The sequence below is a fragment of the Simochromis diagramma genome, unplaced genomic scaffold, assembly GCF_900408965.1.
Source record: "Simochromis diagramma unplaced genomic scaffold, fSimDia1.1 OVJJ01000361.1, whole genome shotgun sequence".
NCBI lineage: Eukaryota > Metazoa > Chordata > Actinopteri > Cichliformes > Cichlidae > Simochromis > Simochromis diagramma.
Window position 1 is genome coordinate 10,718,441 of NW_024386860.1, and position 27,990 is coordinate 10,746,430.

The 27,990-nt window shown below is 39.0% G+C and overlaps 3 protein-coding genes and 2 long non-coding RNA genes across 12 annotated transcripts; 3 read left to right on the forward strand and 2 right to left on the reverse strand.

Moving 5' to 3' along the window:
* Nucleotides 1–7,355: 7,355 nt before the first annotated feature.
* Nucleotides 7,356–8,979, reverse strand: LOC120732705. Its single transcript, XR_005695655.1, has 2 exons — nucleotides 8,867–8,979; nucleotides 7,356–7,595 (listed from the first exon to the last, which is right to left on the reverse strand). It is a non-coding gene; the product is annotated as an uncharacterized LOC120732705 (long non-coding RNA).
* Nucleotides 8,046–10,749, forward strand: LOC120732703 (transmembrane protease serine 5-like). Its single transcript, XM_040030478.1, has 5 exons — nucleotides 8,046–8,318; nucleotides 8,896–8,994; nucleotides 9,391–9,533; nucleotides 9,710–9,871; nucleotides 10,673–10,749. Exons 1-4 carry the CDS (start codon nucleotides 8,147–8,149, stop codon nucleotides 9,869–9,871), a joined length of 576 nt encoding a protein of 191 aa, XP_039886412.1. The 5' UTR covers nucleotides 8,046–8,146; the 3' UTR covers nucleotides 10,673–10,749.
* Nucleotides 10,750–12,590: 1,841 nt separating this feature from the next.
* LOC120732704 lies at nucleotides 12,591–23,953 on the reverse strand. Of its 2 annotated transcripts, XR_005695654.1 has the most exons (4): nucleotides 23,769–23,953; nucleotides 19,550–19,625; nucleotides 18,001–18,069; nucleotides 12,591–14,538 (listed from the first exon to the last, which is right to left on the reverse strand). It is a non-coding gene; the product is annotated as an uncharacterized LOC120732704 (long non-coding RNA). The 2 variants fall into 2 exon arrangements; XR_005695653.1 differs by lacking the exon at nucleotides 12,591–14,538 and having other exon boundaries at nucleotides 17,957–18,069.
* Nucleotides 12,712–21,528, forward strand: LOC120732700 (persulfide dioxygenase ETHE1, mitochondrial-like). Of its 3 annotated transcripts, none has more exons than XM_040030471.1 (7): nucleotides 12,712–12,949; nucleotides 13,483–13,627; nucleotides 19,490–19,638; nucleotides 19,779–19,908; nucleotides 20,047–20,136; nucleotides 20,452–20,568; nucleotides 20,662–21,138. In XM_040030471.1, exons 1-7 carry the CDS (start codon nucleotides 12,740–12,742, stop codon nucleotides 20,703–20,705), a joined length of 885 nt encoding a protein of 294 aa, XP_039886405.1. In that variant the 5' UTR covers nucleotides 12,712–12,739; the 3' UTR covers nucleotides 20,706–21,138. The 3 variants fall into 3 exon arrangements, with proteins under 3 accessions (XP_039886405.1, XP_039886404.1, XP_039886406.1); XM_040030470.1 differs by lacking the exons at nucleotides 19,490–19,638; nucleotides 19,779–19,908; nucleotides 20,047–20,136; nucleotides 20,452–20,568; nucleotides 20,662–21,138 and adding exons at nucleotides 14,081–14,229; nucleotides 14,350–14,479; nucleotides 14,613–14,702; nucleotides 15,006–15,122; nucleotides 15,265–16,348; XM_040030472.1 differs by lacking the exons at nucleotides 12,712–12,949; nucleotides 13,483–13,627 and adding exons at nucleotides 16,881–17,130; nucleotides 17,968–18,112 and having other exon boundaries at nucleotides 20,662–21,528.
* On the forward strand, nucleotides 22,065–27,465 carry ethe1 (ETHE1 persulfide dioxygenase). Of its 5 annotated transcripts, none has more exons than XM_040030475.1 (7): nucleotides 22,086–22,371; nucleotides 24,176–24,320; nucleotides 25,105–25,268; nucleotides 25,427–25,556; nucleotides 25,659–25,748; nucleotides 26,064–26,180; nucleotides 26,340–27,465. In XM_040030475.1, exons 1-7 carry the CDS (start codon nucleotides 22,339–22,341, stop codon nucleotides 26,384–26,386), a joined length of 726 nt encoding a protein of 241 aa, XP_039886409.1. In that variant the 5' UTR covers nucleotides 22,086–22,338; the 3' UTR covers nucleotides 26,387–27,465. The 5 variants fall into 5 exon arrangements, with proteins under 5 accessions (XP_039886411.1, XP_039886407.1, XP_039886409.1 ...); XM_040030476.1 differs by having other exon boundaries at nucleotides 22,098–22,371; nucleotides 25,120–25,268; XM_040030477.1 differs by lacking the exon at nucleotides 26,340–27,465 and having other exon boundaries at nucleotides 22,065–22,371; nucleotides 25,645–25,748; nucleotides 26,064–26,168.
* The last annotated feature ends 525 nt before the right edge of the window (nucleotides 27,466–27,990 follow it).

The following is a 27,990-nucleotide window of genomic DNA, read 5'->3' on the forward strand; positions in this document are numbered from 1 at the left end:
GTTTAACACACTCTGTGTTTGACTTGCAGCTTCCTGACAGTAACTCTGCCATTCAGTCATTTAAATAGCTGATGTCTCTTTCTTCACTGGATAAAAAAATGATACTGTTAAGTTGAAAATGCTGCTGTACCTCGAGGGCCACTGCCAAGACGGCAAACACGAGTTCCTTCACTCCTCTTCTGACTGATACCTCAGGGAGGTGAAGCTGGCAGAGCTGTGTCTGTTTGACAAGCTGAGATTGGTGCGACTTGTATGGAGTAAATAAGGCGATGCGAGAATGCAGAAACAAACAAAGTGTGCATGCTTTATTTATTTATGCATCCTGTCAGTCTCATGAGCAGGCAGCTCCTCAAAAAACTACAATAAAACTACTCCAACTATTTACAAGCAAGTGCTTCTAAGCAGTACCAGACCATGAAACATTACATAGAACAGTTGATGAAAAAATAAAATCACAATAGTAGAGAAAGCAGTGACAGTTTGCTCAGCTAAATAACACAGAAACAAGATATCTCAAGAGGATCGTATTTTGTAGGGTCTATATTTTGAATTTACAAATTGTTTCTGTTTTTTCTAAGGTAGCCACAAAATATGTCAAACATGTCAGTCCAGACGGAACTGATATTCATGATCCTTATAGATCACCAACTTTTCTATGTGAGGCAGATTCTCCATTTGCATGCACACATTGAAATCTTTGAGACTGATACAATTAAAACCATGGCGGCACAGTTATTATTTGAATTTTGAATTTTTGCTTTTTTACTCTAAACTATTACTTTGTATGGCATGACTGTGCAGTCGTTACCTCTCTTTAGAGAAACATTCAAGCCTGATGATTGGCTGAGGCATTATGTGTCTACGTGTCCAATGCCGATGTTCCATGTTTGCTCCCAGAAGTAAAGTCACTGTAACCTCGAACAGGTGAGGTAACACTACGACGGGTCAGTTGTCACTGCCACCACTCTGCGCCCTCTCATGCCGTAATTTGATAGGATGAACAAAATACCACTGAAAAGAGTGACCACAAAAAGACACACAGAAACAATCCTGCCTCTTCAGAGTCATAATGGGACCTTTATTCTTAGATACATATCTACTTCATCTGCATGAAACTGAACTATGTTTTTGGGTCTGTACTCACACAGTGGCCTACTTGTGAGTGGAAGAGGCTCATTGGTATGATGTAGATTATCTGTTGTTAAACTCTGACCTATAAGCGCACAATTATCCCCATGCATATTTCATAGACTGCCAGCAACAACATATCTGTTACTGGCCTGACTGCTGCAGCCTCGCCTGCTCTGTCCAGAGGAAAAAACTGAGTTGGAGAAGTAGGAAGAGGAGAGAGGACAGGAAGGAGAAGGAGAAAGGTGCTGAAGGGTGTGACACAATGAAAGGATTAAGTGGGAGGACGAGGTGAGCTGCAGAATCACAAGAGCGGGAGTGACAAACTGTAACCTGCGCGAGCTGAAGAGTATGGATTCACAGTAGGAGAGCAGATATCTTTGGATTAAAGATGCACAGGAGCCAGCAGGCACCTGAGTCTTGTCACTGACGGTGATGCATTTCTTTTCCTGGCTGTGGTACAAGCCGGTTTAATAAGTGGAGGAGGCGCGTGGATAAATAATCCCATGCATACAAATGAAGCCAATACATGCAAATCTCCATGGGTGACGTTCAGGTGAGCGCTCTTGAAAATATATGTTGATGAGACTGACACACAAGGAAGTCACAGAAGTTGTTGTGTTATGAACAATGCGGGTAACAGGTGTCTTTTCTTGCACACGTTTATCACAGAAAAGTTGCATCCACTCATATTTTTAATATAACTAATTTTTGAGAGTGCTATTATCTTACTTTGCATTTTGAATAACTTTGAATAACTTTTCCATGGATTCATTAGTATTTTTCTCGCACCCTGCCTGCATTTCAGTAGTTCTTAGGTCAATAATTGCCCATTGTAAACTTAATATACGTTATATTATGTGTCAGTTCTAGCAGTCAAAATCCATCAGAATGTCAGAGTATTTCTTACAGATGCATTGTTGGAAGCTCACGTTTTGTCATAACTTTGTTAATTTTGCAGGTTCTAGCCAAGGTTTCTGTGTTTGTTGGCAACAAAACCTAAAAAGTATGGCTCAGAAAGACAGCACCAGCTCTTGTCATCAAGCGAACGCACCAAACTTTTTATCGCCTCAGCACTGGGCATCAACATCTTTTCAAAGTCCAATCAGTCATGAAGTTTTGAGTATATCGTCTTTGGTTCCTTCTACAGTCCTCACATTCATACCCCAGTATAAACCCACAACTAATGGAAATCCACATCCAGAAGATCTGCCCTTTTCTGATGAGACCCCAAAGCTGCAACCTCTTGAAGCATCACCTTCTAGTTCAGTGTCCTCAGAAGCCCAAGGTCAAAAAAATGTGACGTCAGCGGCTCCTTGTAGTGATAATCCTCAAGAAGTTCAGCAGAGGATTCAAACAGATGGAGGTCCACTGCAGGACACATCAATAGGTATCATGTTTCCAAAAGAGCTACATGATGGAGTCCCAGGTACGGTAATAATTGAAGGTGTTACTTCAATGTACAGTTTTGATAATGTGCCAGGAAAAATCACACTTTGAAACACGGGGCCAACATGCTTTGCTCATAAATAACATTTCTATAAGTGCGAAGCGTTGGAGTTACATGCAGTCTATAAACTTGCAGTGCAGCAGGCTTTATCTGTTGGTGTAACAGCCTCTCCTTTTCTGAGAAAGCATTTCATAAGATCTTTGAGCCCAGCTGACACAGGATCAGAAGTACACTTATAGTGAAATGTATGTGGTTGTATCAGGGATCGGGGTTCTGTGTAGGCCAGTGTATTCCTTCCACAAGCTTAAAAAAAATTACTTTATGGAGTTCCTTTTGTTCACAGGAGGCTGTAAAGTGGCGACAAACTGTTCCTAAAATCCTGAAAGCATTTTAGAAAAATTTACACAAAGATTTTACAAAAATACCACCATGTCAGATACGGAAAGGTTTGGCATTTTAGAAGTACCCATTTATACTGTAACCATTTAGATTAGATTAGATGAAACTTTATTAATCCCTTCGGTGGGTTCCTCCGGGAAATTCAGTTTCCAGTAGCAGAAGTTGCATGTTACAGATACAATAAAGGGGAATGAGAGTAAGGATATAAGCATAAATATGCCATATATACACATATACACATATATAAATACAGAATATATAATAGGGATAAATAGGAATACCAGTGGATTGCACATTTGAGTGAGTCTATTGCAGGGTGATTATTGCACAGTCGAATATAAGAAAAAATATAGAATATAGAATATTGCACAGTGAAAAAAAGCACTACAGCTCAGTTTCCCCTCCCTCTCTCCCCCAACGAGGAGTTAAACAGTCTGATGGCATGTGGGACAAAGGAGTTTTTAGGTCTGTTGGTTCTTGACTTTGGGAGAAGCAACCTGTCCCTGAGTAGGCTCCTCTGATTATTTACGACCGTGTGCAGAGGATGTCCAGCATTGTCCATAACCTCCAGCAGTTAGCGTTAAACCTAAAAGTTAGATAAGCATATATTTTCAAAATGAAACTGAATGTCCAGCTTTACATTGATGCAATCAACAGTACTTGTGTTAGATGCTATTTACAGGTGAGGTGTAACTTTTTGTTTTATGGGAGAAAACTGATTTAAATCAAATATTATTAGCAAAGTGTGTGAATCCCAAAAGATGACTTAGTCATTGTAATTGAGATTTTTAATTACCAGTGCACTGGTAATTAATTAATGTTTAATCAATCTTCACTTATATTTCTGTGGTAAATAGTCAAATCTCTTAGCCTTTGAGGATTGATTGAAGACAAACACATCTGCAATTTCTTCTTGCATACTCTGAACCCCTCCTGAGGAAGCAGCCTTAATGTGATTTTGAAAAATAGCACATATGTTTCTCACTCCAGCACCCGCTTCTATCCACAGTCATTTGGCAATTTACTATAACTTTGATGAGATACATAGATTTTCGAACACACAGACTGCTGAGGCAGCTGTTTAGATCCTCAGTAATAACATGTGAGCTATTGCTCCTGTGCAATCTTTTTTCTTTATCACTTTTTGACCTCAAAGTGGCCTTGGTGCCGTTGTGCATGAAATAGTTTAAAGGTCTCCTACTGCGGTGACTGGAACTTTTCTCTTGGACTGCCTTTGGCAAATAGAAAGCAGGACAAGAAAAGAAAAGAAAGAAAAAAAGCAAAGAAAATAATAAAAGAAATAATAAGAATAAACATAAAAGAAAATTCATTTGTAATTTTAAATCTGCTTCATATTTGTCACTGATACTGTCAGTTGTATCGATGACTAATTATTTCTGCATCTATGCTATCTGTCATTAGCGTTTGGCAAGGCTGTAAATATATAATGCAACAACTTCTTGCAATTAAACTTTAAAAATAAAAATGACTTATCAGAGTACCATGCAGCATGTTAAACAGCTCGTTGTCTCTTTTTCCTACTCCATCAGCTGATCCTTTTATCTGATCATGATTCGCAAAGAATTATAAAGAATTCATCGCTTTGGTTTCAGTTTCTCATTTGTCTCGGCTTCAGGCAGGCATAGTTGAAGATAAGCTCAGCTTATCAGCTTCTCCATTCTCTTCCATTTTAATTTAAGGGAAAAAACTTGTGGCAGACTTTTTCAGTCTCTATTTTTTACACTGTGCCGTCATCATAGTATTACAAATACACCACAGTAGGCAGCATTGCAGTGTTATATAGATGAAACAAGAAAATAGTTCCTTTGGAGAAAAAGCATAAATTATCTACTGGAGTTCATGATTTTGTTGCCAAAACGTTACCATTTGTTCCCCTGTCGATGCGAACGCAGCTTAGAGGTTTTCACATTTCACTAGTAGTAATCCATCTTGACTGTATCAGTGAAACACAAAATTGATTTCAAAGTTGTTGGGGTTTTTTTGCCTTACTTATATTTCATGCAACTCACGCTTTACATATTATGGATGTGTTCTGTCCTCAGGATTTTGAGGTTGTCTGAGCAGAACTTTTGTCCCAGAGATGCATAGTCACCTTCACACTGATCGCCCTTGACAACTGGTTTAAGGTTTATATCACACTTAAATAATAAACTATAAATAGTTTAACTGCTAAATACTGTAAATGTAGCCAAAACATATGGTTACACCACCTGTTTGCCATATGTTCAAACCTATAATCACAGCTTTGAGCACAAGTGTTTTCTATCCTCGACCTTTATGCATCACTACATTAAGTTACACACAGAAGAATTTACACATGTAAGACAAGTAAAACAAATTCGACTGGCTGAACCAACATTTCAATAAATGTTTAATAATGATGGTTGTATGTTCACAATAACAATACAACTCAAATTACAGAGAGCAGTTTTGCATAATAATCAAATGGCACCAGATAGCTTATTAACATATGGTGGCACTGTTGCCTCACAGCAAAAAGATCCTGGATTTGAATCCACTGGCAGGTTCTGGGTGGAGTTTGTGCGTTCTCCCTGTGGCTGCATTGGTTTCCTCCAGCTGCCTCTTACAGTCCAAACACTTCCAACGCTAACTGGTGTTTCTTAAATCGTATTTCTGAGTTAACCCTGTGATAGACTGGTGGCCTGCCTTTCACCCTGTGATAGCTAATATAGACTCCAGCCCCCTACAGCTCTCATTTGGATAAATTGTTAAGAAAATGTGCACGGTTATCATCTTTGGCTTGTTCTCACCTAAACTGCACCTATCTAAAATCTAAAAGGGATCTCCAAAATTCACACATTTGTCAAAGTATGATGATATGATAAAACCTCACAGTTAGTTTGGTTTACCACAACTGTCCCAGTCAATTAATAAAGATGATGAAGACAGGATGTCTTGGAGCTCAGAGCTCCTTGCAAAGTTTTAATATTTCTTGTTATTTCTTGTTTGTTTGCAGATGCAAGATCCCATGCCTGTACATCTCGTGACCTGTTAATGTTTGTGGGAATCTTTGTCACTATAAAAGTGATTATCGCTTCTGCTCTTTTAGGTAACCCACTCTGAAAAGCAAGGTACCTCCAGTACATCAATAGCAAGTTGAATTCTAGTGTTTAACCTCCTAGGACCTGGCGTCCACATATGTGGACATCACATTTTGGGTTATTTAGACTAAAATACTCAATTTTGCTCTACAAGGGCCTGATATCCTTTTACGAGGACATTATACTGCTACTGTTCTATCAAAATTGTAAACGAATATCCTCATATGTGGCTCTTATTTTTCTTAAAAACAAAAATAAGATTAAAAAAAATCTGGTAATTTTTTGTTTTTACATTCATCGGGCTCCAATATACCCAAATATCAAAGAGAAATTAAAAATGCATGCAGTGGAAGAGTTTGGGTCTTAGGAGGTTAAGAAACAAACCTTCTCATTATGCAGTTACCACTAATATTGCAAAAAGAAAATCTAGTTTTAAGTCTGCAGACTTTTTGCCAGATGCAAAAAGAATCAAAAACTTAGAATGTTCTACATCATAATATGCCACTTTAGTATAATAATTGTAATAAAAACCCAGTTATGTCATTCAGCCTTACTGCTTTCTGTAACACATCAGTGAGCATACATAATAGGTTTCTCTGATTACGATTAAATACAAATGAAATGAGAAAAAAAAACTAAGTTAATTAGTTCTGAACATTCACTATGCCAGTTATTAAATCCTCTATGAAGCCTCCTTCTGGGAAATAAATTACATTGTTGGAAAAAGTGAAACCAAAACGCAAAGACAGAGTAAAATGGTTTGCTGAGGTTCCAAATTTGAAACCAGCAGCTATTAAGACTGATCTCAGTGTGAGGAGTTTTTAATGTTAATGTTTCACTACCCACTTGAGACATTGTACGGTGTCATCTGAATGTTTTTTTCTCTCTTCAAATTAGTTAAGTTCTTGCTGTTTCCCTCTGAGGTGGGTGAATCACCTCCTCTCTGTGGTGGGAAAGGGAGCTGCACTGTCCCAACCCAGAGGCCCGTTCTGTCCAAGAATCCAGTGAACCAGACAGGAAATATGACTGCAGGTAAAGAATTTAAATTTCATAGTAACTAATGCATTTTGTCTCCAAAGCTCCAGGGATGGCAATCTTCAGTGCCACTCCAATTTACTGCTCATCTCTCAAACAAAAGATGTTACTTACATATCCATCAAGCATCTGACAGTTATGTCTGTACTTTTCTAAGTCTTTTCATGGAAAAGGTTTTAGTAGAATATTACCATAATAATTTCTCCCATTAAACACCTTATATTCTTAAAATTAATTAAACCACCTTTATGGTCATCTTATTTTTTTCAAAAAGAGCTTTTGCATTTTTTTTTTGCACTCATTGTCTGTTTGCTTGATTTCGTGTTCTTCATCTCATATCCAGACTGCTCAGTTCTGGTCAGCAATGGTCAGCGTATTGTTGGAGGAACCTTGGCTACAAAGAACGAGTGGGCCTGGCAAGTCAGCATGCAGTGGAGGGGAAGACACGTCTGTGGTGGTGCCATCATCTCTCCTCGTTGGGTGATCACTGCAGCACACTGCTTTGTTGAGTAAGAGAGACACGAGGAATGACAAGAAAGAAGTGTTTACGAGTTCAGTTACTGGTACAGTCAGTTAGCAAAGGCTGTAGTCACGACCACCTGCTCAGTTCGAGGTAACACCGTGTTCCTGTTATGTTCAAGTCAAAAGCAGGTAAAGGGTGAAGTAAAAACTTTTTGCACCTTTTTGCACCTTTTGCAGCAGAGCAGAGCTCCATCTGTGATGTGATCACATCACAGATGGAGCTCTGTAAAAGGGGCTCTCTGTTCCCCGTGAGTGTTCATCTTGGATTATGAGCAATGGGTGCGGATTTTTTGAGCACAACTACAAACCAAAAGCAGCTCCTAATGTTTGCAAGGCTAAAGTGAAAATAGAAATACATGTAATTTGGCGATGGCTGAGGCCTAAACAGTGATTGTAATAATGCTGGAGGTTGTATGATATTGTGAAAAACCATTGAAAAACAAAACTGTGAAAATTAGTGGGCACACACACCGCTTCTTAAACCGAACTCTATCTACTAACTTTTCTGTCACTCTTCTGCAGTAATAACATGCTTCAAGTAGCTGACTGGACGGTGGTGGCAGGCACTGTAAGCATTGCACACAACTCTCTGGGGCAACACTACAGGGCACTGCAGATCCTCTACCACCCTGGCTTTAAGGTTATGCACAATGACTATGACGTGGGACTGCTGCGCACCATAATTGACATGGACATGACGAGTAAGTAAGAGACGGATTGCGCTATCATTCATCAGGGCAACGAAAACCACATCATTTGTTTTTCTTTACGCTGAATGAATGCTGGAGTCTAGTAACTTGTTGAATGTATGTAAACTAGCCAGATTTATGTCACACAAGACAAACAGACAAGGTTTCACTGTCTCTTTTTATAACTGTATTTACTTACATTTGACTCATGAAAAGAACTTAATGTGACTTGATGCACGTTTAAATTTTATTATGATTAAGGTCAGGACAGATTAAATATTTCAAGAAGTGTAATCCCTTTTGGGCTTGAGGGGGAGATTAGGGGCACTTACATCACTGCACTAATCATTGCAATCGCTGTCATATTGCCAAAACAAATATTTTTATTTTAACCAAAACTTAAAACAATAAAGAAAGAACGAACTAAACACCTAACAAAATCCAAATCGTCAGAAGTGAAACTTACTTTTAAGTCAAGAGAAAAACATGTATTACAATCATAAACGTGGGTGGGGGAAAAAAGGAAATATGTGATTTCATAACCACGAGAGAGAGCTAACCTTTATCACTTTACTGCTGCTCTTTGTAGGTGGGGTCCGACCGGTCTGTTTACCCAGTCCAACCGAGTCCTTTCCTGATGGATCAGACTGCTGGATCACAGGCTGGGGATACGTAAATGAAAACACAGGTGCACTGCACTGAAAGACAGATACTTTTGCTACAGTTTGTGATCTTAACAACTGAGCTAAAAGAAAGTGATTTGATAACGCAAGTATAATTTAAGTTGGGGCTTCAAATAGCTTCAAAAACTCACAATCATAGTTTCAGAGTTGGAAACTGTAAGGCAAAAACTTTTTAAAGAGCCATATTTGTCAGTACAGTATCCTCATTGAAGCTAAGACGTTAGACTTAATTACTAGATAAAAAAAAAAATATAAGTGTAAAAACAAAGTATTTTTTCTTTTTCCTGTCATTCATTATTTTTTGAACTGTGTAACATTTCCACTAGTCACCTTCAAGTAACCCTTTCTACTTATTTTCATTCACTTTTTGCTGCTGATTTTTTCATTTCATTTTCTGTCAGGCTATGTGTCAGAAGAGTTAAGGCAGGCTCATGTTAAGGTAATAGCTCAATCCATCTGCTACGACTTGAGTGTCTATGGTCTCTTCATAACTCCTCGAATGATTTGCGCTGGGAGCATGGATGGAGGGGTTGACTCTTGCCAGGTACACACCCACAGAGATGAAATCTCCTCTCCACAAACCTAGCACAGGTTCATGAAGAATATGAAATATATTTTACAATCTATATACGTTTACAATATACTTTACAATCTATCAAGAGTTGTGTTTCTCCCATTTGATGTTCACAAATTTTGTTTGTGAAATGATTTTCTCTTAAGGGGGACAGTGGTGGACCACTTGTGTGTAAAACATCTAAAGGGGATTGGAAGCTGGCAGGCGTGGTGAGTTGGGGAGAGGGATGCGCACGGCCTAATAAACCAGGCGTCTACAGCAGAGTAACTGAACTGCTTCAGTGGATTGAACGTTACATAGACATATAGGTATGGGAAGCACTTTTCCTCACCGCTTGTAAATGTAAAACCTATCTTTATCTGTCGCTCTGTTTCGGAGTCAAAGTTCTGTTAGTTTATTTACTGCACCTGTGTCACAGTCTATCTAAAAATGCTTTTCTATTTTCATTTTGAACTACAACCCTTGACAGATAAGCAGTATGGCTATATAGCAGATAATAAAACTTCAGCAGTAAAGAAGAAAAAAACTTAACGGTTAAATGTTAAATCCTGTTGAAGGTTATAGAACCAACATTTCAATACATATTAGTTCTTTAAAGCAGCGGTCCCCAACCTTTTTTGCGCCACGGACCGGTTTATGCCCGACAATATTTTCACGGACCGGCCTTTAAGGTGTCGCGGATAAATACAACAAAATAAAACTAGTACCGGTACCGAAAAAAAAAAAGATTTATTCATAACACACGTGAAAAGACCCAGGAAAACCGAGTTAACGATAAAAACAATAACAAAATAACGCTGAAAACCGATAAAAACCTTGAAAACCATACATTTCACACCTGAGCCTCAACTCTCGCGGCCCGGTACCAAACGACTCACGGACAGGTACCGGTCCGAGGCCCGGGGGTTGGGGAACCGCTGCTTTAAAGGATGGAGGCAAATGAGATGCATTAGTAAAAGAATACATCAGTAAAATATAGGAAATGTGATTACTTTTAATACCCTGCAGGACTTTTCATAGCCAAAATGCACTATAACACATTAATGTCATTTGCGAAATATACAATAAAGTTTTTTAAATTGTCCTTGTTTTAATATTTTTTGTTGCAGGATAAAGGAGAGGATTCGGCCGAGACCACCACAGCTGTTTCTGCAACACCTTAAAATCTGACAATGAGATAACTGACAATAAAGATCGACTTGCATCTATCTGCCTATCAGTGTTGTTCATTCTACGATAGCGTGCACTGTCACTATTGTCAGTTATAGAAATATAGAAACACTATTATCTGTAGTAGAAATTTTATCTGTAGTAGAAATTTACTGCCAGTAATGATACATTTGTAAACGTTTATCAGGACTGACATGAAAGTATAGCTGACAAAACAACAAATAAATCAAAGTGAAAATGGGATTGTATTCCTGTCTGATCGTGGCTGCTGACCACAAATTTTAACAGTTATCACAGCGCATGGCGCCTCTTTAGTGTCTAAGTGCACCAATTTAAGTGCTGGTGTATAGATTAGTGTGACTTGACAGGTTCAAGGTACACTAGATGAAAATGACCTGATAACCTGTGTTAGCTAAATTTGAAGTACTGATAAACTGTGGAACCAAGCAGTTTCTGATATTTTTCCTTTGATTGTATAAAATAAATATTAGTACTAAATACTAGTATGATTAGTAAGACTAGATGAACAAGATATTATAAATAAAACCAATTATTCATTATTTCAAAACAAATGAATAATAATTAAGTTTTGAAAACCTATATTATGTTTTCAATGGGTTTCTCACACTCTTTAAGTGTGTTCAGTGGCCTTATAACAGGAGTCGCAAACTCATTAGAGTCTATGGGCCATATGTAGCCAACTACTTGCCAAAATTAATCCAAAAGTACATCAGCAGCTCGTTCGGGAGTTCAGGAGCTTGCCTCAGTTAAGGTCAATGATTGATCGTTCATCAAGTGGGGAAAAGAGTTCCGAGGCAAAAACCACAGCTGACCAAAAACCCTCCCAAAAAACATCTTGAATATCTCCAAGACTTTTGTGAAAATGTTCTGTCAACCGTTGAGACAAATTTGGAGTTTTTGGAAGGTTCAAATCCCATTACATCTGACAGAAACCTCAACAACATTTCATAAAAACAACATCATAGCAACAGTCATACGTGGTGGTGGTGGTAGCTTGATGATATGGGACTGTTTTACTACTTTAGCACCTGGAGAACTTCCAGTATTCATGAACAATGAATTCTGCTCTCTCCCAAAAGATCCTAAAGGAATCACTTCGTGCCCTGAAGATCAAAGGCATTTGAATTATGATCGGGCAATAATCGGAAACAGCAAGTCTGATTGGCCTAGTCACTGTCTGGACTTTGATGCTTTGATATGACTTTGAACCAGCCCTTCATGCTTAAGCACTTTCTGCAGCAATTCTTTAAAGAAGAGAGGGCCAAAACTCCTCTATGGTGATATAAAAGAGTCATTTCCAGTTATCATAAACGCTTGATTGCATTTCTTGCTGCCAATGAAATCATCAGTTAAACATGCATTTTGTATTTACTTGCATGGTCTTAGTATCAAAATTTGTTTGAGGATCTGAAACATGCAAGTTAGACTTAAAAAAAAACGACAAAGGGAGAAAATACTGTTTTCATGTAGCTCATCACAAAGCTTTTATTTGGTTGTTTGTTTTCCATCCGTATTACTCCACTAAAGCGGATGACTGAGCGTTTTATACAAGGTTGTGTTTGGACGATGTTTACTTGCCTGACAGCGTAAATGTCACGTAGGCCGCTGCTACGTTGTTGTGTACATTGCCAGGCCCCTCATTCCAGGGCGCATGCGTCTCACTGAGGACGGCGAAGACGGTACTCAGCTGTGCAGGAAGTTAGCCGGCAGCTTCACTTACCCATAAACCCATATTTACCGCTTAATAAGAAACAAGTTGGCACGGCTCCAGCCCGTAAAAGCAGCTGTTGACAGTGGAGCTTCCAAACGACACTGAAGTCCTTGTGTTGTTTTTTCCAAGGACTGATTGACAGTCAGTGTGATAAGCGGCAGGTAACACAGAGTTCATAGTGCTACTACCCACGGTCTCTCTTTGCGGAACCTACGCGTACGTGCGGTAGTGTTGCCCGCTATCAAGAGGTTCAAATCAGGACACATCGGCGACTATGTGTTCGGTAATAAGCAGAGTGAAGCCCGTTCAGCGGGCCCTGGCTTCGACGCTACGGCTCAGGACAAACGCTGACGGCTTGAATTACGCGGCAGCCCAGAGCAGGCGCTTCTGCCCCGGCTTTATCACTGGAGCTCAGCCGCTATGGGTAACCAGCAGATCCTACTGCGCCAGGATAGCAACGACAGATGGACTCCTCTTCAGACAGGTAGGTTATAGATGATTATACCTTGCCATTTTGCGCCTGTTTGGATCCTCCTGCCTTCAGGAAGAAAACGACATTTTCTTTAGGATTTTTTGCAACCGTCTTCACAGCGTTAAGTAGGAAGTGAGTTAGCATTTAGCTCATTGTTATATTTCTGATAAGGAGCATTTAATTTTAGTTCTTTTAATGCGCAACCAAGTTAGGTTGTTGGATGAATTATGTGGATCATTTTCGAGTCAAACAACCCTTTAAGTTGATCTATGCGCAGTTTTGTTTCGGATACTAAAACTTGACAGCTAATCTTTCAGGGGCATTTGTATGACCCCTGAATGCTTCCTGACACAGTTGATAAGGATGTTTTTATATGATAACAAGTTGCCCTATATTATAACCTGTTCTTTCTTTCAGTTTTTTGGTCTCTTACAAACATTGTCTATGAATGAGTGTGTAACCCTTGTTACCCTTGCGCTATTGTTTTTATTTATTACTGAGTCACACCTGTGTACTCACCTTTTTTTCCCTCCTCCCCCCTTTAGTTGTTTGAAGTAGAGAGCAGCACGTACACCTACCTGCTGGCAGACGCAGACACCAAGGAAGCTGTCATCATTGATCCTGTGCTGGAGACCATTGACAGGGACCTGAAATTCGTAAGCGAACTTGGACTCAAACTGACAGTGGCAGGTATCTACCTTCCCAAAGTTGAGTTAAAACATAACAACTTAAGGAAATGTGCTCCATCTTCCTAACCCTGACACTAAGATGCATTTTCAGATCAGCCCTACTTAAAGCTTGAATGAACTTTATGAAAACATACTTCATTATTACCCTTGGGGCCAAAATAAATATAGTACTGGACTTGTTTGTTTGTATTTCCCTCTTTAAACGTCTGTTTTCTGGGGGAAATTGAAATTGAGTCTCTGTCCCTGAGCCAATATACGTTAATGTGTATTTATATACATACCTATATACATACACGTATGTATGTATATATTATATTATATTATAATAATACCTAAGAGTAAATATTATGAAATGATTTTGCAGTGATCTGTGTTCCACTGACTCTTCTTATATGCAGATTAAAATATACAGTAATCTTGACTCACATTCAAACTTTCTTTTTATTTTTTTAAGTTAACACCCACTGCCATGCAGACCACATAACAAGTACTGGCCTAATGAAGAAAAGACTTGCCGGACTGAAGAGTGCCATCTCCAAATTCAGTGGTGCATCTGCTGATATCCACCTAAAAGAGGGAGACAAGATCCCCTTTGGAAGACACGTATGGCGAAAAAAAAGTTCTTTTTTTATGATGGAGTGTTTGTAAGTGTTGCATACCTGTTTGGTTATGTTTGCTTTATAAAACTGATTTAACATGACACTTGTCTTTTCTCTTCTTTAGTCTCTGACTGTGAGAGAGACACCAGGACACACTGATGGGTGTATAACGCTGGTAACTGGGGATCAGAGCATGGCTTTCACTGGTGATGCTCTTCTCATTAGAGGCTGTGGCAGGACAGACTTCCAGCAGGGTACGCATGCTCTTTTGGCTTTATGCTTGTGTTTTTGTTCATTTTCATTTGTAGTGTTTCTGTATGAACACAAGGGGGCAGTATTACAGCCATTGCCTTTAGCAGTTTTCTAAGTTTTCTCTCATTTCTTAAGGTTGTGCCAAAAGGCTCTACCAGTCAATCCAGGAGAAAATCTACACCCTGCCTGACCACTGCCTCATCTACCCAGCACATGACTACTTAGGTTGGCTGAAACACATGCAGACACACATTTATGTATTTTATAGAGTCATTAGTGTGAATGTTTTTATGTAATACAGATTTTCAGCTTGTGCTTAAAAGCACTGAAAATGTAAAGCTATTAATTTCCCACTAATGGGAGCTGGAACAGATGTTGTATACATGTTGTTTTTATAGTGCATCTTTTGTGTGTCAGAAGCATGTTTCTGTATAAATGTTTTCATTGACCAGATTTAACATGTGACAAAAATCAGGACCACGAAGACTAAAGATGTCACACTGGTCTGCATCTGTTTTTGCGTTTCAGGTCAGACGGTTTCTACAGTGGGCGAGGAGCGCAAGTTTAACCCACGCTTGACTAAGAGCATGGAGGAGTTTGTGAAGATCATGAACAACCTGAACCTCCCTAAGCCTAATAAAATAGGTATTTAACAGTAGTATCTACAGCCTTTCACTATCCATGTCATCTCCACATTTCTAGTTCTCGTGCCTATGAGACGTCACCACAGGTTTTACGTGCTGGGCGTCACATTTACTATAAACATTTTTTCCTTGTTCTGTTGCAGATATTTCAGTGCCTGCTAATCTGGTTTGTGGACTGCACCATGTTTGAATGTTCTGCACGAAAGACGATGCTAATGACATCATTGCACAGTGATAGACATTCTGTGTCTGTTTAGCAGAATTAATCAAACTACTTGCCATAAAGTGCTTTATTGTGGTTCTGTGTCTAAATCTAAACTGTATATTTTAATTGCTGTTATCATTTATAGTGCAGCTACTGATCAATTGTACTTGAAATAAATCTGCTTCTATTTTAGATATTCAAAATAATTAATATCTGTATTTGAGGAAAGAACAGTAATGGTACCCTTTGTTAACTGTGTAAAGTTAAAAGTAAGTTGACTTTATTCAGATTTGTCATTATGTGTAAATTTGGGGAGGAAGAGGAAAGCTTGGATAGGATTGTTACACTGAAGGTTCAGTTTAGTATTTGTGAATGCTTAAAAGGTACAATTGTGTCGTGTAGTCAAGGCCTCACACACTCACAGTACCTCAAGCAGTGGCCTCTTTTAATAGCAGGAAAATAAAACTTATGCTGTTTGCATTTAAAATCAATAACAGCTAAGATGTTACTGCACAACATGTCATAGCATTATGAGCTCACATGTTCCTTTTATATGTTGAAAATGATGATTATTATTTACTCTCTAGCTCTAAAAGAAGGAATCAGACTGCAGTGACCCATGCATGCTGTTCTTGTATATAACAGATCCTCAGCCAGTAAGACTGGTTTGTTTTAGAGTGCTTCCCTTTGACTCAGCCACACAAACTTGCAGCTGTGTGACAATTTGAGCCTGAGGTTTTTGGAGGCCAGAATCAAAATGTTCATAAGCAAGTGATTTCATGTGAATATAACTTTTTACTATTGCCTGTGATTAAAAGACCACCACATGAGTTGTATGTATCAATTCTGGTTCTCTCTTCATGGAGGAACACTACCTGCCAGGTTAACTCAGACTTTTTATGTCTTTTGCTGCTGTGGATGAAGCCCTGTGGTGATGATGGTTTGAGCCTGAAAACCCGAGTGAATATGGATGTCTCATGTTCACCGAAGACTGTCATTAAATAAATTCCAAGTTGAATGAACATGGTGTAGAGCTGTATTTCAATCCTCAAACAGCCTGCTCAGTAAACGCCTCTCTCTACTGTACATTCAAAGTGTCTTGAATGCAACATTGCACGTGCTTTTGAGTAGCATATTGTAAAATCTAGGATTCAGTATTGTGTCTGTGTAATCTAAAATAAAAGTCACATTATCTCTGCTTGACCCAGAGCATGCTATTTGTGGTCAAGTTCACAATCAGTGAATAGCTAAAAAAAACAAGATGTACTGATACGAGCATTACTAAATAGATGGTTGTGGTTGTTCCCAATAAAACGGCGAGCCGCAGTGGTCTGTGACCTTGAGTGACTTTACATTAAAATTAGTTTAATTAGAGAGCCATTATAAGGAGAAGTGTGACTGAAAAATGTATATGGGGGAAAAAGCTGTAACAGCAAAGATACTTCTCTAAGTCTAACTTTTATAAAAGTAAAACACTTAAAAGTGTTTAAATTCTTCTTCATCTTATTAACAGTAATATTATTAACAATAATTTTATTGATGATGATCATAAAGATAGTGTGCAGTACGTGATGTTCTTCCTTTTTATCATGATGACTTCTGAAAATTATTCTAATTTGGGGGCGTTACCAAGGCAGGTAGGCAGGTATGTAGGTAGGCAGGTAGGTGTGGTTAGGGTTTTAAATAGTCATGCTTTACACAGCAACCCAGAGTTTGTGTTTCTGTCCCGATTAAAACGCTGCCGGTTACCAGCTGCTCATACTGTGCAAGGATGGCAATGGTAAAGGGACTCCTCTTCAGACAGGTATGTTCACATCATATTTGGATGTTCTGCACTTGTTTAAAACGATCTGTCCTGAAAAAAGAAATATTGTTCAAAATTGTTGAGTTTAGATTAACCAGTTTACATAATGGTGGAAGATGTGTTTATATATTCTACTAAAGTGAAAGTAGGAGTGCAGAAAACAAAATATAAAAAGTTTGTTTGTCTAAAAAGCAATAGCATCACTATAAAGTACCTTAAGTGAAAGAAAACCTGCTCAAATTACCCACTTCAGAGATGCATATCATATTGTTAATATGTTTGATATTTTAAGTTGATGAAAGAACAAATCTGAATTACCTGATGCTCTGCTTAGCATCTTAATCTAAAATAGAAATTATTTGTTGATTAATAATTTATATCCCTGCCATATAACTAATGCTAATAGCTTCTGAATAAATGTAGTGGAGTACAAAGTGCAATACTTTATTTCAAGCTTCGTAAGAAAATGTCTCTCTTTGGCTACTGGTGGTGGTCAGAGGGCCCCGGTGGCGCCTGTGTCCGGCAGCCTCGCCTCTGTCAGTGCGCCCCAGGGCAGCTGTGGCTACAATGTAGCTTGCTATCGCCAGTGTGTGAATGTGTGTGTGAATGGGTGAATGACTGGATGTAGTGTAAAGCGCTTTGGGGTCCTTAAGGACTAGAAAAGCGCTATACAAATGCAGGCCATTTACCATTTACCATTTTACTGTAGACACACAAAGCACACGTTATCTATAAACACAAGTGAGGAGAAATGATAATAATGTAACCTTTACTACCGCTCCTATTTATTGTTAGTTATTGCTGTTTGCTGCTTTGTGCTTCCCCTCCAACATTTAGCTGTTTGAGTCAGAGAGCTCCACATATACCTACCTGCTGGCAGACGCAGACACCAAGGAGGCTGTCATCATTGATCCTGTGCTGGAGACCATTGACAGGGACCTGAAATTCGTAAGCGAACTTGGACTCAAACTGACAGTGGCAGGTAACTACATAAATTAACACAGAATCCCATCTTTCTCAACCTGCAAATACAAATTAGGAGCAGCATAAATATTTTACCTGGTTCAGAAATGATTGTTTATTTCTGACCCAAAAACGTTGTTAAGTGTAGGTAATGCTGTTTGTATGAAAGGACTCCTGCTAGTGTGATACATATATATATTAAGGGGCGACCATGGCTCAGGGGGTTGGGAAGCGTATCTGTAACTGGAAGGTCGCCGGTTCGATCCCCGGGCTCTCTGTCCTGGTCGTTGTGTCCTTGGGCAAGACACTTCACCTACTGGTGTTGGCCAGAGGGGCCGATGGCGCGATATGGCAGCCTCCCTTCTGTCAGTCTGCCCCAGGGCAGCTGTGACTACAACCGTAGCTTGCCTCCACCAGTGTGTGAATGTTAGAGTGAATGAATAGTGGCATTGTAAAGCGCTTTGGGTGCCTTGAAAAGCGCTATATAAATCCAATCCATTATTATTATATATCTTTCCAAATTGGAAATACACTTACCAGCCACTTCATTGGATACACCTATTTAATACACATATTTAAAAACAGTGCATTTACGCATGTAGACATCATTAAGATATCCTCCTGAAGTTCAGTCCAAGCATCAGAAAAGGGGAAAGGTGATTCAAAGAAACTTGACGCATGTGGGCTTCGGCAGCAGACGAGCACACTGTGTGCCAGTCCTGTCAGCTAAGAACATAAACCAAGACTATAATTTGCACCAAAATTGGACAATGGAAAACTGGAACAAACCTTGCTGTGGCATTTGAATGTTTAGTTCAGGATTCGGCATAAACGACATGAATCAAACGACCTATGATTATTATTATTATGAAACGACCTATTATTAAAAGTTCAGGCTGCTGGTGATGGTGGTATAGTAGTGTGGGTGATATTTTCTTGACACACTTTCGGCCCGTTACTACCAATTAAGCATCGTTTAAACTCCACAGCCTACCTGAGTTACTGATGTCGATCTTTTTGTGATCACAATGTACCTATTTTCTGATGGCTGCTTCAATCACCATAATAATGCAAGTCACAAAGTCTGGTTTCTGTACTCAAATGGCCTCCAGAGTCACACAGCCTTAATTCAATAGACTGTGGTGAAAGGGAGATTAGCGTCATGGATGTGTAGCTGACAAATCTGCAGTAACAGCGGGATGTTGTCATGCCTGCATGCTACATGGACCAAAATCTCTAACACTTAGTTGAATCTGTGTGACGAGGAATCAAAGGTGTTCTGAAAAGGAAAAAAGTGTCCAACCCCCTACTCGCTAAACTGATTGGAGGGTGTACCACAAGTCTCAATTATATTCCAGCTTTATATTGACCTACATTATCTTTATTTTGCTGATAGTTAACACCCACTGCCATGCAGACCACATAACAAGCACAGGACCAATGAAGAAAAGAGTACCTGGACTGAAGAGTGCCATTTCCAAACTTAGTGGTGCATCTGCTGATATCCATTTAACAGAGGGAGACAAGATCCCCTTTGGAAGACACGTAAGAAGAAAAAAACATTATTTGTTTGCAATATCGTGTGCGTACAGTTATTTTGTAAATACCTAAAACCTTTTGTTGCATTTGCTTGATAAAACCTATTTAATTATCATGCCTTGACATTCTTCTTTTCCTTCCTTTAGTGCCTGATTGTGAGAGAGACACCAGGACACACTGATGGGTGTATAACGCTGGTAACTGGGGATCAGACTATGGCTTTCACTGGTGATGCTCTCCTCATTAGAGGCTGTGGCAGGACAGACTTCCAGCAGGGTACACATACTCTTTTTGCTTTATGCTTGTGTTTTTGTTCATTTTGCGTTTCTATGATTTTTATTCTTGTTGGAAAAGGGGGGAGTACAGTATCAGTTTTCCTTTGCAGTTGTCTAACCTTTGCCTTATTTTCTTAAGGTTGTGCCAAAAGGCTTTACAAGTCAGTCCATGAGAAGATCTTCACCCTGCCTGATGAGTGCCTCCTCTACCCAGCACATGACTACTTAGGTTGGCTGAAAACACATCCCCAAATATTTATACATGTTACAAAGTCACTGAAGGGAATGGTTTATATAATACTATTGTGTAGCAGTAAGCATTACATCATATATAAAAGCATAGCAAAATTAAATTCATTAGTTTTCTGCTGACAGGAGTCGGTACAGGTGCTCTGCAATCTGTATAGTATGTTCTGTTTTTAGGTTTTTACAGGGCAGTTGTTGTGCGCCGGCTCCATTTTTTCTAGCTCTGAAATGGACTGGAAACATGTCCAGGGTGTAGCATCTGGCTGATACACTGGTCTCCATCTGTTTTGTGTTTCAGGTCGGATGGCTTCGTCAGTCGGCGAGGAGCGCAAGTTTAATCCACGCCTAACAAAGACCATGGAGGAGTTTGCAGATATCATGAACAACCTGAACCTGCCCAATCCCAAAAAAATGGGTAAGAAAAAAATAAACTATCATATTTACAGTTCTGCAACCAACTATGTTTTCCAGTAAAAAGCACTTTATTTATTTATTTATTTTTTTGCAGCAACTGCAGTGCCTGCTAATCTGGTTTGTGGACTGCAAGACTAAATGTGTGGACTGAATGTGCTCCACAAGAGGATAATAATGAAAACACATAATTGTAATAATTGTAGAGTAATTAACATTTGCATCTCTATTTTGTGGGACATTGGTCAAAATGTTTACTATAAAGTGATTTTTAATGATTCTGTATGGTATATATATATAAGGTATATACTTGAATTGCTATTTCTATACATTTTAAATGTATCTATGTAAGAAAAAGTTTCTTGAATGTAAGCAAATTTTTCAGATGATTTGTTATGAATTACTTATGAGCAGGAAAGTTCATATACGAACATTCTCCTCAAGGTTAGGTTAGTAATCATGAAAGCTTCTGTGCAGGAAAAGGCTTTTTTGCATAGCAGGACATAAAAGCTTACTATAAAAACTTTGTAACTTGGTTTAGATTCTGTTAAATAAATAATGACACTGAATCATAGTCGTGTTGTGTTGATCATCTGAGGTTATATTTCATCTACTTTCATGAACTGTTAGAGATCAGATAATTATAATGTGTTATGTAAAAGCTTAGAATTGAAAGATGGTGTACTTTTTCATGTATTTCAGTTGGATTCCAATCATTAAGTAATTTAGGAAAAAAAACTATATTAATGTTATTTTTTAGTTACTATCATTTTGTTTTTCATAGCAACCGTTCCCCACAGATATGTGGTGATGCCACACTTTCTCAGTTTAATGCTCATGATGGCTCATCCAATGGGTGTGTGTGAAGGAGTTTTAAAACAAATTTGTTATTGTGTAAATGGCACCACATTTTATAGACCTTTAAAATAAAATCACATAAATATTAAAATCAGCCTTCAACAAATGTTTTAGAGTCTCTTTCATGCAAACTTGGTGATAGGCACACATATCTACAATACTAAAAGAAAACGACTCTCTTGGACTTTCTGGATTTAATGAACTATTCTGTGGCTACCTTACTGGTTCCTGTTATGACTACTATTGTGTCTATACTATTAACAGGGTCTGTTAAAGTCTTTTAAAATAAAATCCATTTAATTATTATTTTTAATATTATTTCAGGGCAGCACGGTGGCACGGTGGTTAACACTGTTACCGCACAGCAAGAGGTCCTGAGTTCAATTCCACCATCAGGCCGGGGTCTTTCTGTGTGGAGTTTGCATGTTCTCCCCGTGTTTGCGTGGGTTCTCTCCGGGTACTCCGGCTTCCCCCCGCCGTCCCGCCCCTCTCCTCCCTGTGCAGGTGGCAGCAGCCGCACCTCGTAAATGCAGGGCACCTCGTCGCAAATGGGCAATGCAAAACCGATCGGTGCCCATGCAATCCCCAAAATGCGCTGACATAATGTCGGGGCAGCGTGGGTGCGAGCAACTTTTTTTTGCCGATGCTATGATGCCGCCCCCACCACGCTTCCGCCCTGGGCAATGGCCCATGTCGCCCATATCGAAACCAGCCAATGTTAGGGAAGTAGGTAAGTAGGTAGGTGGGTGTGGTCACTGATCCACGATTGTTGTTGGGTGTGGCTTGTTGACATTCCTGGGACGACTCAGGACAAATGCAGGGGACTCGAATTAGGAAACAAAACAGATGCGTCTGTCCCGGTTGAAGCACTGTTTTTCAGACGCTACGGGTTACCAGCAGATCGCACTGAGCCAGGATGGCAAAGACGGAAGGGCTCCTCTTCAGACAGGTAGTCTGTCGGCATATTTTGATGGCTTGCTCCTGTTTGTTTACAACCATACGTGGTAACGAAGAGGCAAGAGTACTTGTAGTTTTTTTGTACCACCGGTTGTGGGAAGTGAGCTCGGTAGCTTTAGCCGTTAGCATCTTGTTTTCTTTCTATGAAGTTCCTTTCTGCATTAGTTCCTTTAAAGTTCAGGTGGGTTTTTGTGCTCAGCTGTCTATCCAAACAAACTTTGGATTTTCAGACTCTTGTGTGGTGTCCTGCATCCTGATAAAAGTGGTATTACAAGGAAATGACGGCTGAGCAAAAGTCCCAAAAGTTTTGAAGTTTCTTTTCCATAATTGCTAAACGAAATGCGTTAGATGTACTTAAATAAAAGTAGCGCAGCTACAGTGTAAAGTATACATGAGATATATAAATCACTTAATGACCCCTTTAAAAACCACATTTACTATTGCTTTATGTTACTGTTTCTGGTCCTGCTTTGAAGCAGTGTGATATCTGAATGACTTTATAAACCGCTCTTAATCTGTAGTAAGTGACAAAAATTAGTAGCAGGTTTATGATTCATATAGCTACACTATTACTACTACCTATATCTGCAAAACAGCAAAGTATGTGTCTTCAAAAAAGTAGCTTTGCATGGGAATGCTTAATGAAGTATACCTCATGTGCATGCATCATGTGATGAAAATTGCTGCGTCATATGACCCTACATTTTTTTTATTGTAATATTTGAAACCAGCTGATAAATTGATCACATGCCATCTTTAAAAAAAAGGCATTTCAAGAAAGAAAACTCCTGCTTGTTTAACAATTGTTGAAGTTGTTGTGTGATATGCCCAGACACATCACAATGAGGAAGTATATCAGTAAGTGATTCTGTCGCCAACTGCAATTTCCTTTTGAGGTGGTCATAAACGCAGAATTAATGGGTAACTTGGTAAATGTTTAAGAAGTAAACATTTTGCATTGATTACTGAGATACTCACCAGACCCTTTACGGAGGCCTGCTTGTTGAACAAACACAAATATCTAATCGGCTAATCACATGGCAGCAGCTCAGTGCATTTAGGTATGTAGATCGTCAAGATGACCTGCTTAAGTTAAAACCGAGCATTAAAATGTGGAAGAAAGGTGATTTAAGTGTCTTTAAATGTGGCAGACAAGCTTATGTGAAAGTTACAGAAACGGCTGATTTAAATGGATTGCCCTACGAAACCATCGATTAAAAGAATTTGTTAAACACCACAGCCTGCCTGAGTTATGTTGCTGATCATTATCCATCCATCTTTGACGACAGCATACCCATACTTGGATGGTTGCCTTCAGCAGGATAACGCTGCATGTCACAAAGCTCATATCATCTTAAACTGGTTTCTTGAACATGAAAATCAGCTTACTGTACTCGGGTAAACTCCATAGTCACCAGATGTCAATGCAGTAGAGCACCTTTGGGATAGGAGATTCGAATCTCAGATGTGCAGCCAACAAATCTGCAGTAATTATGTGATGATATCATGTCAGTGTGGTGCAATATATCTCTAACACCTTATTGAGTCTATGCCAGAAAGGATTCAGGCAGTTTTTAAGCCAAAAGGGGGTGTTACTAGCAAGATATACCTAATAAAGTGACTGTTGACTGTAGTTCATACCGTGATCTGTTCTGTCTCTTATTATCTTTTGTTGTGTCAGACACACCCTGTCTAAGTATGGTGAGGACACGATGTTTACTGTGCCTTTCCCGTTATTATTTATTGCTGAATCACACCTGTGCTTTGTTCACTGTTCTGTTTTCTTTTTCATTTAGCTGTTTGAGTCAGAGAGCAGCACGTACACCTACCTGCTTGCAGACACGAACACCAAGGAGGCTGTCATCATTGATCCTGTGCTGGAGACCATTGACCGGGACCTGAAGCTCATAAAGGAACTTGGACTCAATCTAACAGTGGCAGGTATCTACCTTCCCAGGGTAGAGTTAAACGATAAATTATGACAGTTGTATGAAATGTTTGTCCTATCTTCTCCATGTTGTAAATACATTTACATTAGGGGCAACATAAATGTAATATTAGACTAATCTGTATGGCAGTGAGAAAGAAAAAAACTGTGTGTCCGTTCCTTGCCCCGTGACCGTTGTTTAGTGTAGACAATAGCAGACAAGGCTGCGGGGACATGTCTAAAAATAATAATTAAAAAAGGCCAAATTTAAAGCATACACTGACTGGACAGTTTATTAGATACACATTGCTAGTACTATGTCTGAATCCTTTTAGCTTTCAGAACTGCCTTAATTCTTCATGGGATAGATTCAACAAGGTGCTGAAAACATACCTCAGAGATGTTAATCTGTATTTACATGATAAGATCATGCAGTTGCTGCAGATTTGTCAGCGGTACATCCATGATCTCCACCACATCTTCCACATAACTTGCTTGTAATGAGTGGTGGACAAGCCCATGTGACACGATCAACCGTATTGTATTCAAAGTCACCTAAATCACCTTTGGTCGTCACTGTGATGCTCAGTCTGAATTCCAGTAAGTTGGCTTGAATATGCCTAGATATCGAAACACATTAATTTTCTGCCATGTGATTGGCTGCTTGGGTATTAGCGATAACGAGCGATGAAACCAGTGTGCTTAATAAACTGGACATTGACTGTCTCGCCTATATACACATTGCATAAGTTTATACCAAGAATCAATATTAAATCTTTCAATTGGTGATAAATGCAGTGATTTTTCTGGTAGTTAACACCCACTGCCACGCAGACCACATAACAAGCACTGGCCTGATGAAGCAAAGAGTGGCTGGACTGAAGAGTGCCATCTCCAAGTTCAGTGGTGCCACTGCTGACATCCACTTAACAGAGGGAGACAATATCCCCTTTGGAAGACACGTAAGAAGAAAACCACTCTTTGTTTATAATAGTGTTTGTATGTGTTGTATACAGTTGTTTGATAAAACTGATTTGACATGCTTTGATTTGATACCTGTTTGGTTTTGTTTGCTTGATAAAACTGATTTAACATGACACTTGTCTTTTCTCTTCTTTAGTCTCTGACTGTGAAAGAGACACCAGGACACACTGATGGGTGTATAACCCTGGTAACTGGGGATCAGAGCATGGCTTTCACTGGTGACGCTCTCCTCATTAGAGGCTGTGGAAGGACAGACTTCCAGCAGGGTACGCATGCACTCTTTTGTGGTTCTTCTAAATGAACACAAGGGGGCAGTGTTTCATATGTTTTCCATTGCAATTGTCTGATTTATAGCTATTCTTCTAAAGGTTGTGCCAAAAAGCTCTACCATTCAGTCCATGAGAAGATCTTCACCCTGCCTGATGAGTGCCTCATCTACCCAGCACATGATTACTTAGGTTGGCTAAAAACACACATTCACATGCAAATGTTTGTAAATGTGTATTGCGTATCTTAAGAGTCACTGATGTGAATAATTTCGAACAGCACAGATCTGAAGCTCAGCCACATCGGCCATTAGTTTCCCACTCATAGGAACTGGTACAGATGTAGTATATATGTTGTTTTTACGTTTTTACAGTGCATGTGTTGTGTGTCAGAAGCATGTTGTTTCTTTGTAAATATTTTAATTGTTCAGATTTAACAGCTGGCAGAATTTAGAACTACAAAAACTAAAACTGTCATGCTGGTCTGCATCTAATTTTGCGTTTTAGGTCAGACGGTTTCTACAGTGGGCGAGGAGCGCAAGTATAACCCACGCTTGACTAAGAGCATGGAGGAGTTTGTGGAGATCATGAACAACCTGAACCTCCCTAAGCCTAAAAAAATAGGTATGAAAGACAGTGGCATCAGGATTTCAGCCAACAACCACCTCTGTCTGCTAGTAAACACAATTCTTAAGTCATGTCCCAAAGAAGATGTTTTTGCACTGGTTTGGCTACATCAAATGTCACATTTACTAAAAACATATTTTCCATCTACTTTTGCAGATATTTCAGTGCCTGCTAATCTAGTTTGTGGAGTGCACAGCATTTGAATGGATGAAAAAGGCTTCTACTAAAGTCCTGAGCACCACCACAAAATTACTGATATTTACATTTTAATCAAAATTGCTTATCATAGAGTGCTCTATTGTGGTTCCCTGTGTAAATGCAAAAGTTAATTTTTGAACTGTTGTGATAATTTTTTGTTAAGCTACTTACATTATATTTAAAAATGTATATTTATATTTATTTTAGCTGTTTATGAATGCATTTTAAAAACGGTAATAGTATACTTTGTTAATGGTGTAAAGTTGTTTACATTTTTATGTAAGTATTCATTCAGATGTGTTATTGTGAATTGGGAAGGAAATTTATGAGCAGGAAAACTGGGGTAGGAATGTTCCATTCAAGGTTTGATTTAGTATTCATGAATGCTTAACTGGGACAAATGAGTTCTTCCACATGGCCTTTTCAGTGGTTCCGGTCTCCCCTAGCCAAAGATACGCAGGCATGCACACACACTCTTTCAGTCTTGTGTAGGCAATGGCTTTTTTGCATAGCAGGGAACTAAAACTACACTATTTGCATTCACAATCAATAATGGCAAGTTTTCCTTGCACAATGTGCCATTGCAATCTGTTTGTGATCTCATAAGTTCCTTTAGATGTCCAACAGGAATTTGATTTTTTTTTTTTTTTAATGTTTATTATGATCAAAGGAAGGTACAAAAAAGTGAGCTCATGCCAGGATTCAGAACTGCTTCCAGATTTTCCAATGACTGTGCAAGCTGTTCTCATAGTTAACAGATCATCAGCCCGCAAGACAGGTTTGTTTGGGCGTGCTGCCCTCTGACTCAGTCACAGAAACTTCTACATGTGGGAGTTAGCTGTGTGATCGTCTGAGGATTGATCCTGAGCCTCTGGGGGCCTGAGTCAAAATGTTTGTTTTCAAGTGCCCGCACTTGTTTGAGGAACTTCCACAATTAACAGATTATTTGTAAAGATAAATCATTATTGTTGATACATCTGGCATTTCTAAGTGGTTTGGCACTTTTAATCGCCAGTAGTCGGAAAAACATACGAATGCTCTATACTCAAAGACCGTCATTAAACAAAACAGAGTTCAAGATAAATGAAAATTGTGTTCTACTGTATTTGTATTCTCAAATAGCCTGCTAAAAAAGACACAACCATCCTGGTAAAATGAACAATTGGAATCTACCATGTTTCCCAAGTCTCTTGTATACAACATTATACATGCTTTGAGTAGCATTATGGAAAATTTAGTCACATCTGCAGGGAATAATAGTCAAAATGTGTGTCTGACCATTTTTAAATACCTCTACATTATGTAAGTGCAATTAAATCACATGAATAGCCCTTAAACTTTTCTTAATAATACAACAATATCCCAAAGAGCACTATTTCTAGTCCAGCATGATTCTGCAGAGCCGTCTGTTTACAAAGAGATAACCTAAACAAGATGCACTGATATAGAATTATGAAGCATGTGTGATGTTTAAGGTTGTGCCATCAATCCAGATTAAATGCTATAGTAGCCTGTTACTTTGAGTTACTAATACAGTAAAAACTATCTGATGAGTTGAACCAGAGACATATAGAGGTATAAGAAGAGGAGACATGGCACTCAAGTTAAA

Bases quoted from the DNA above. Each gene is read 5' to 3' on its own strand.
- LOC120732703 (XM_040030478.1), top strand. From the start codon at position 8,147: ATGCTTCAAGTAGCTGACTGGACGGTGGTGGCAGGCACTGTAAGCATT. The intron at 8,995-9,390 runs GTGCACTGCACT...ATTTTCTGTCAG, and splicing joins ATACGTAAATGAAAACACAG to GCTATGTGTCAGAAGAGTTA. The intron at 9,534-9,709 runs GTACACACCCAC...TTTTCTCTTAAG, and splicing joins GAGGGGTTGACTCTTGCCAG to GGGGACAGTGGTGGACCACT.
- LOC120732700 (XM_040030470.1), top strand. From the start codon at position 12,740: ATGTGTTCGGTAATAAGCAGAGTGAAGCCCGTTCAGCGGGCCCTGGCT. The intron at 12,950-13,482 runs GTAGGTTATAGA...TCCCCCCTTTAG, and splicing joins ATGGACTCCTCTTCAGACAG to TTGTTTGAAGTAGAGAGCAG. The intron at 14,480-14,612 runs GTACGCATGCTC...TCATTTCTTAAG, and splicing joins CAGGACAGACTTCCAGCAGG to GTTGTGCCAAAAGGCTCTAC.
- ethe1 (XM_040030473.1), top strand. From the start codon at position 22,339: ATGGCAAAGACGGAAGGGCTCCTCTTCAGACAG. The intron at 22,372-24,175 runs GTAGTCTGTCGG...TTTTTCATTTAG, and splicing joins AAGGGCTCCTCTTCAGACAG to CTGTTTGAGTCAGAGAGCAG. The intron at 25,749-26,063 runs GTTGGCTAAAAA...TTTGCGTTTTAG, and splicing joins CCCAGCACATGATTACTTAG to GTCAGACGGTTTCTACAGTG.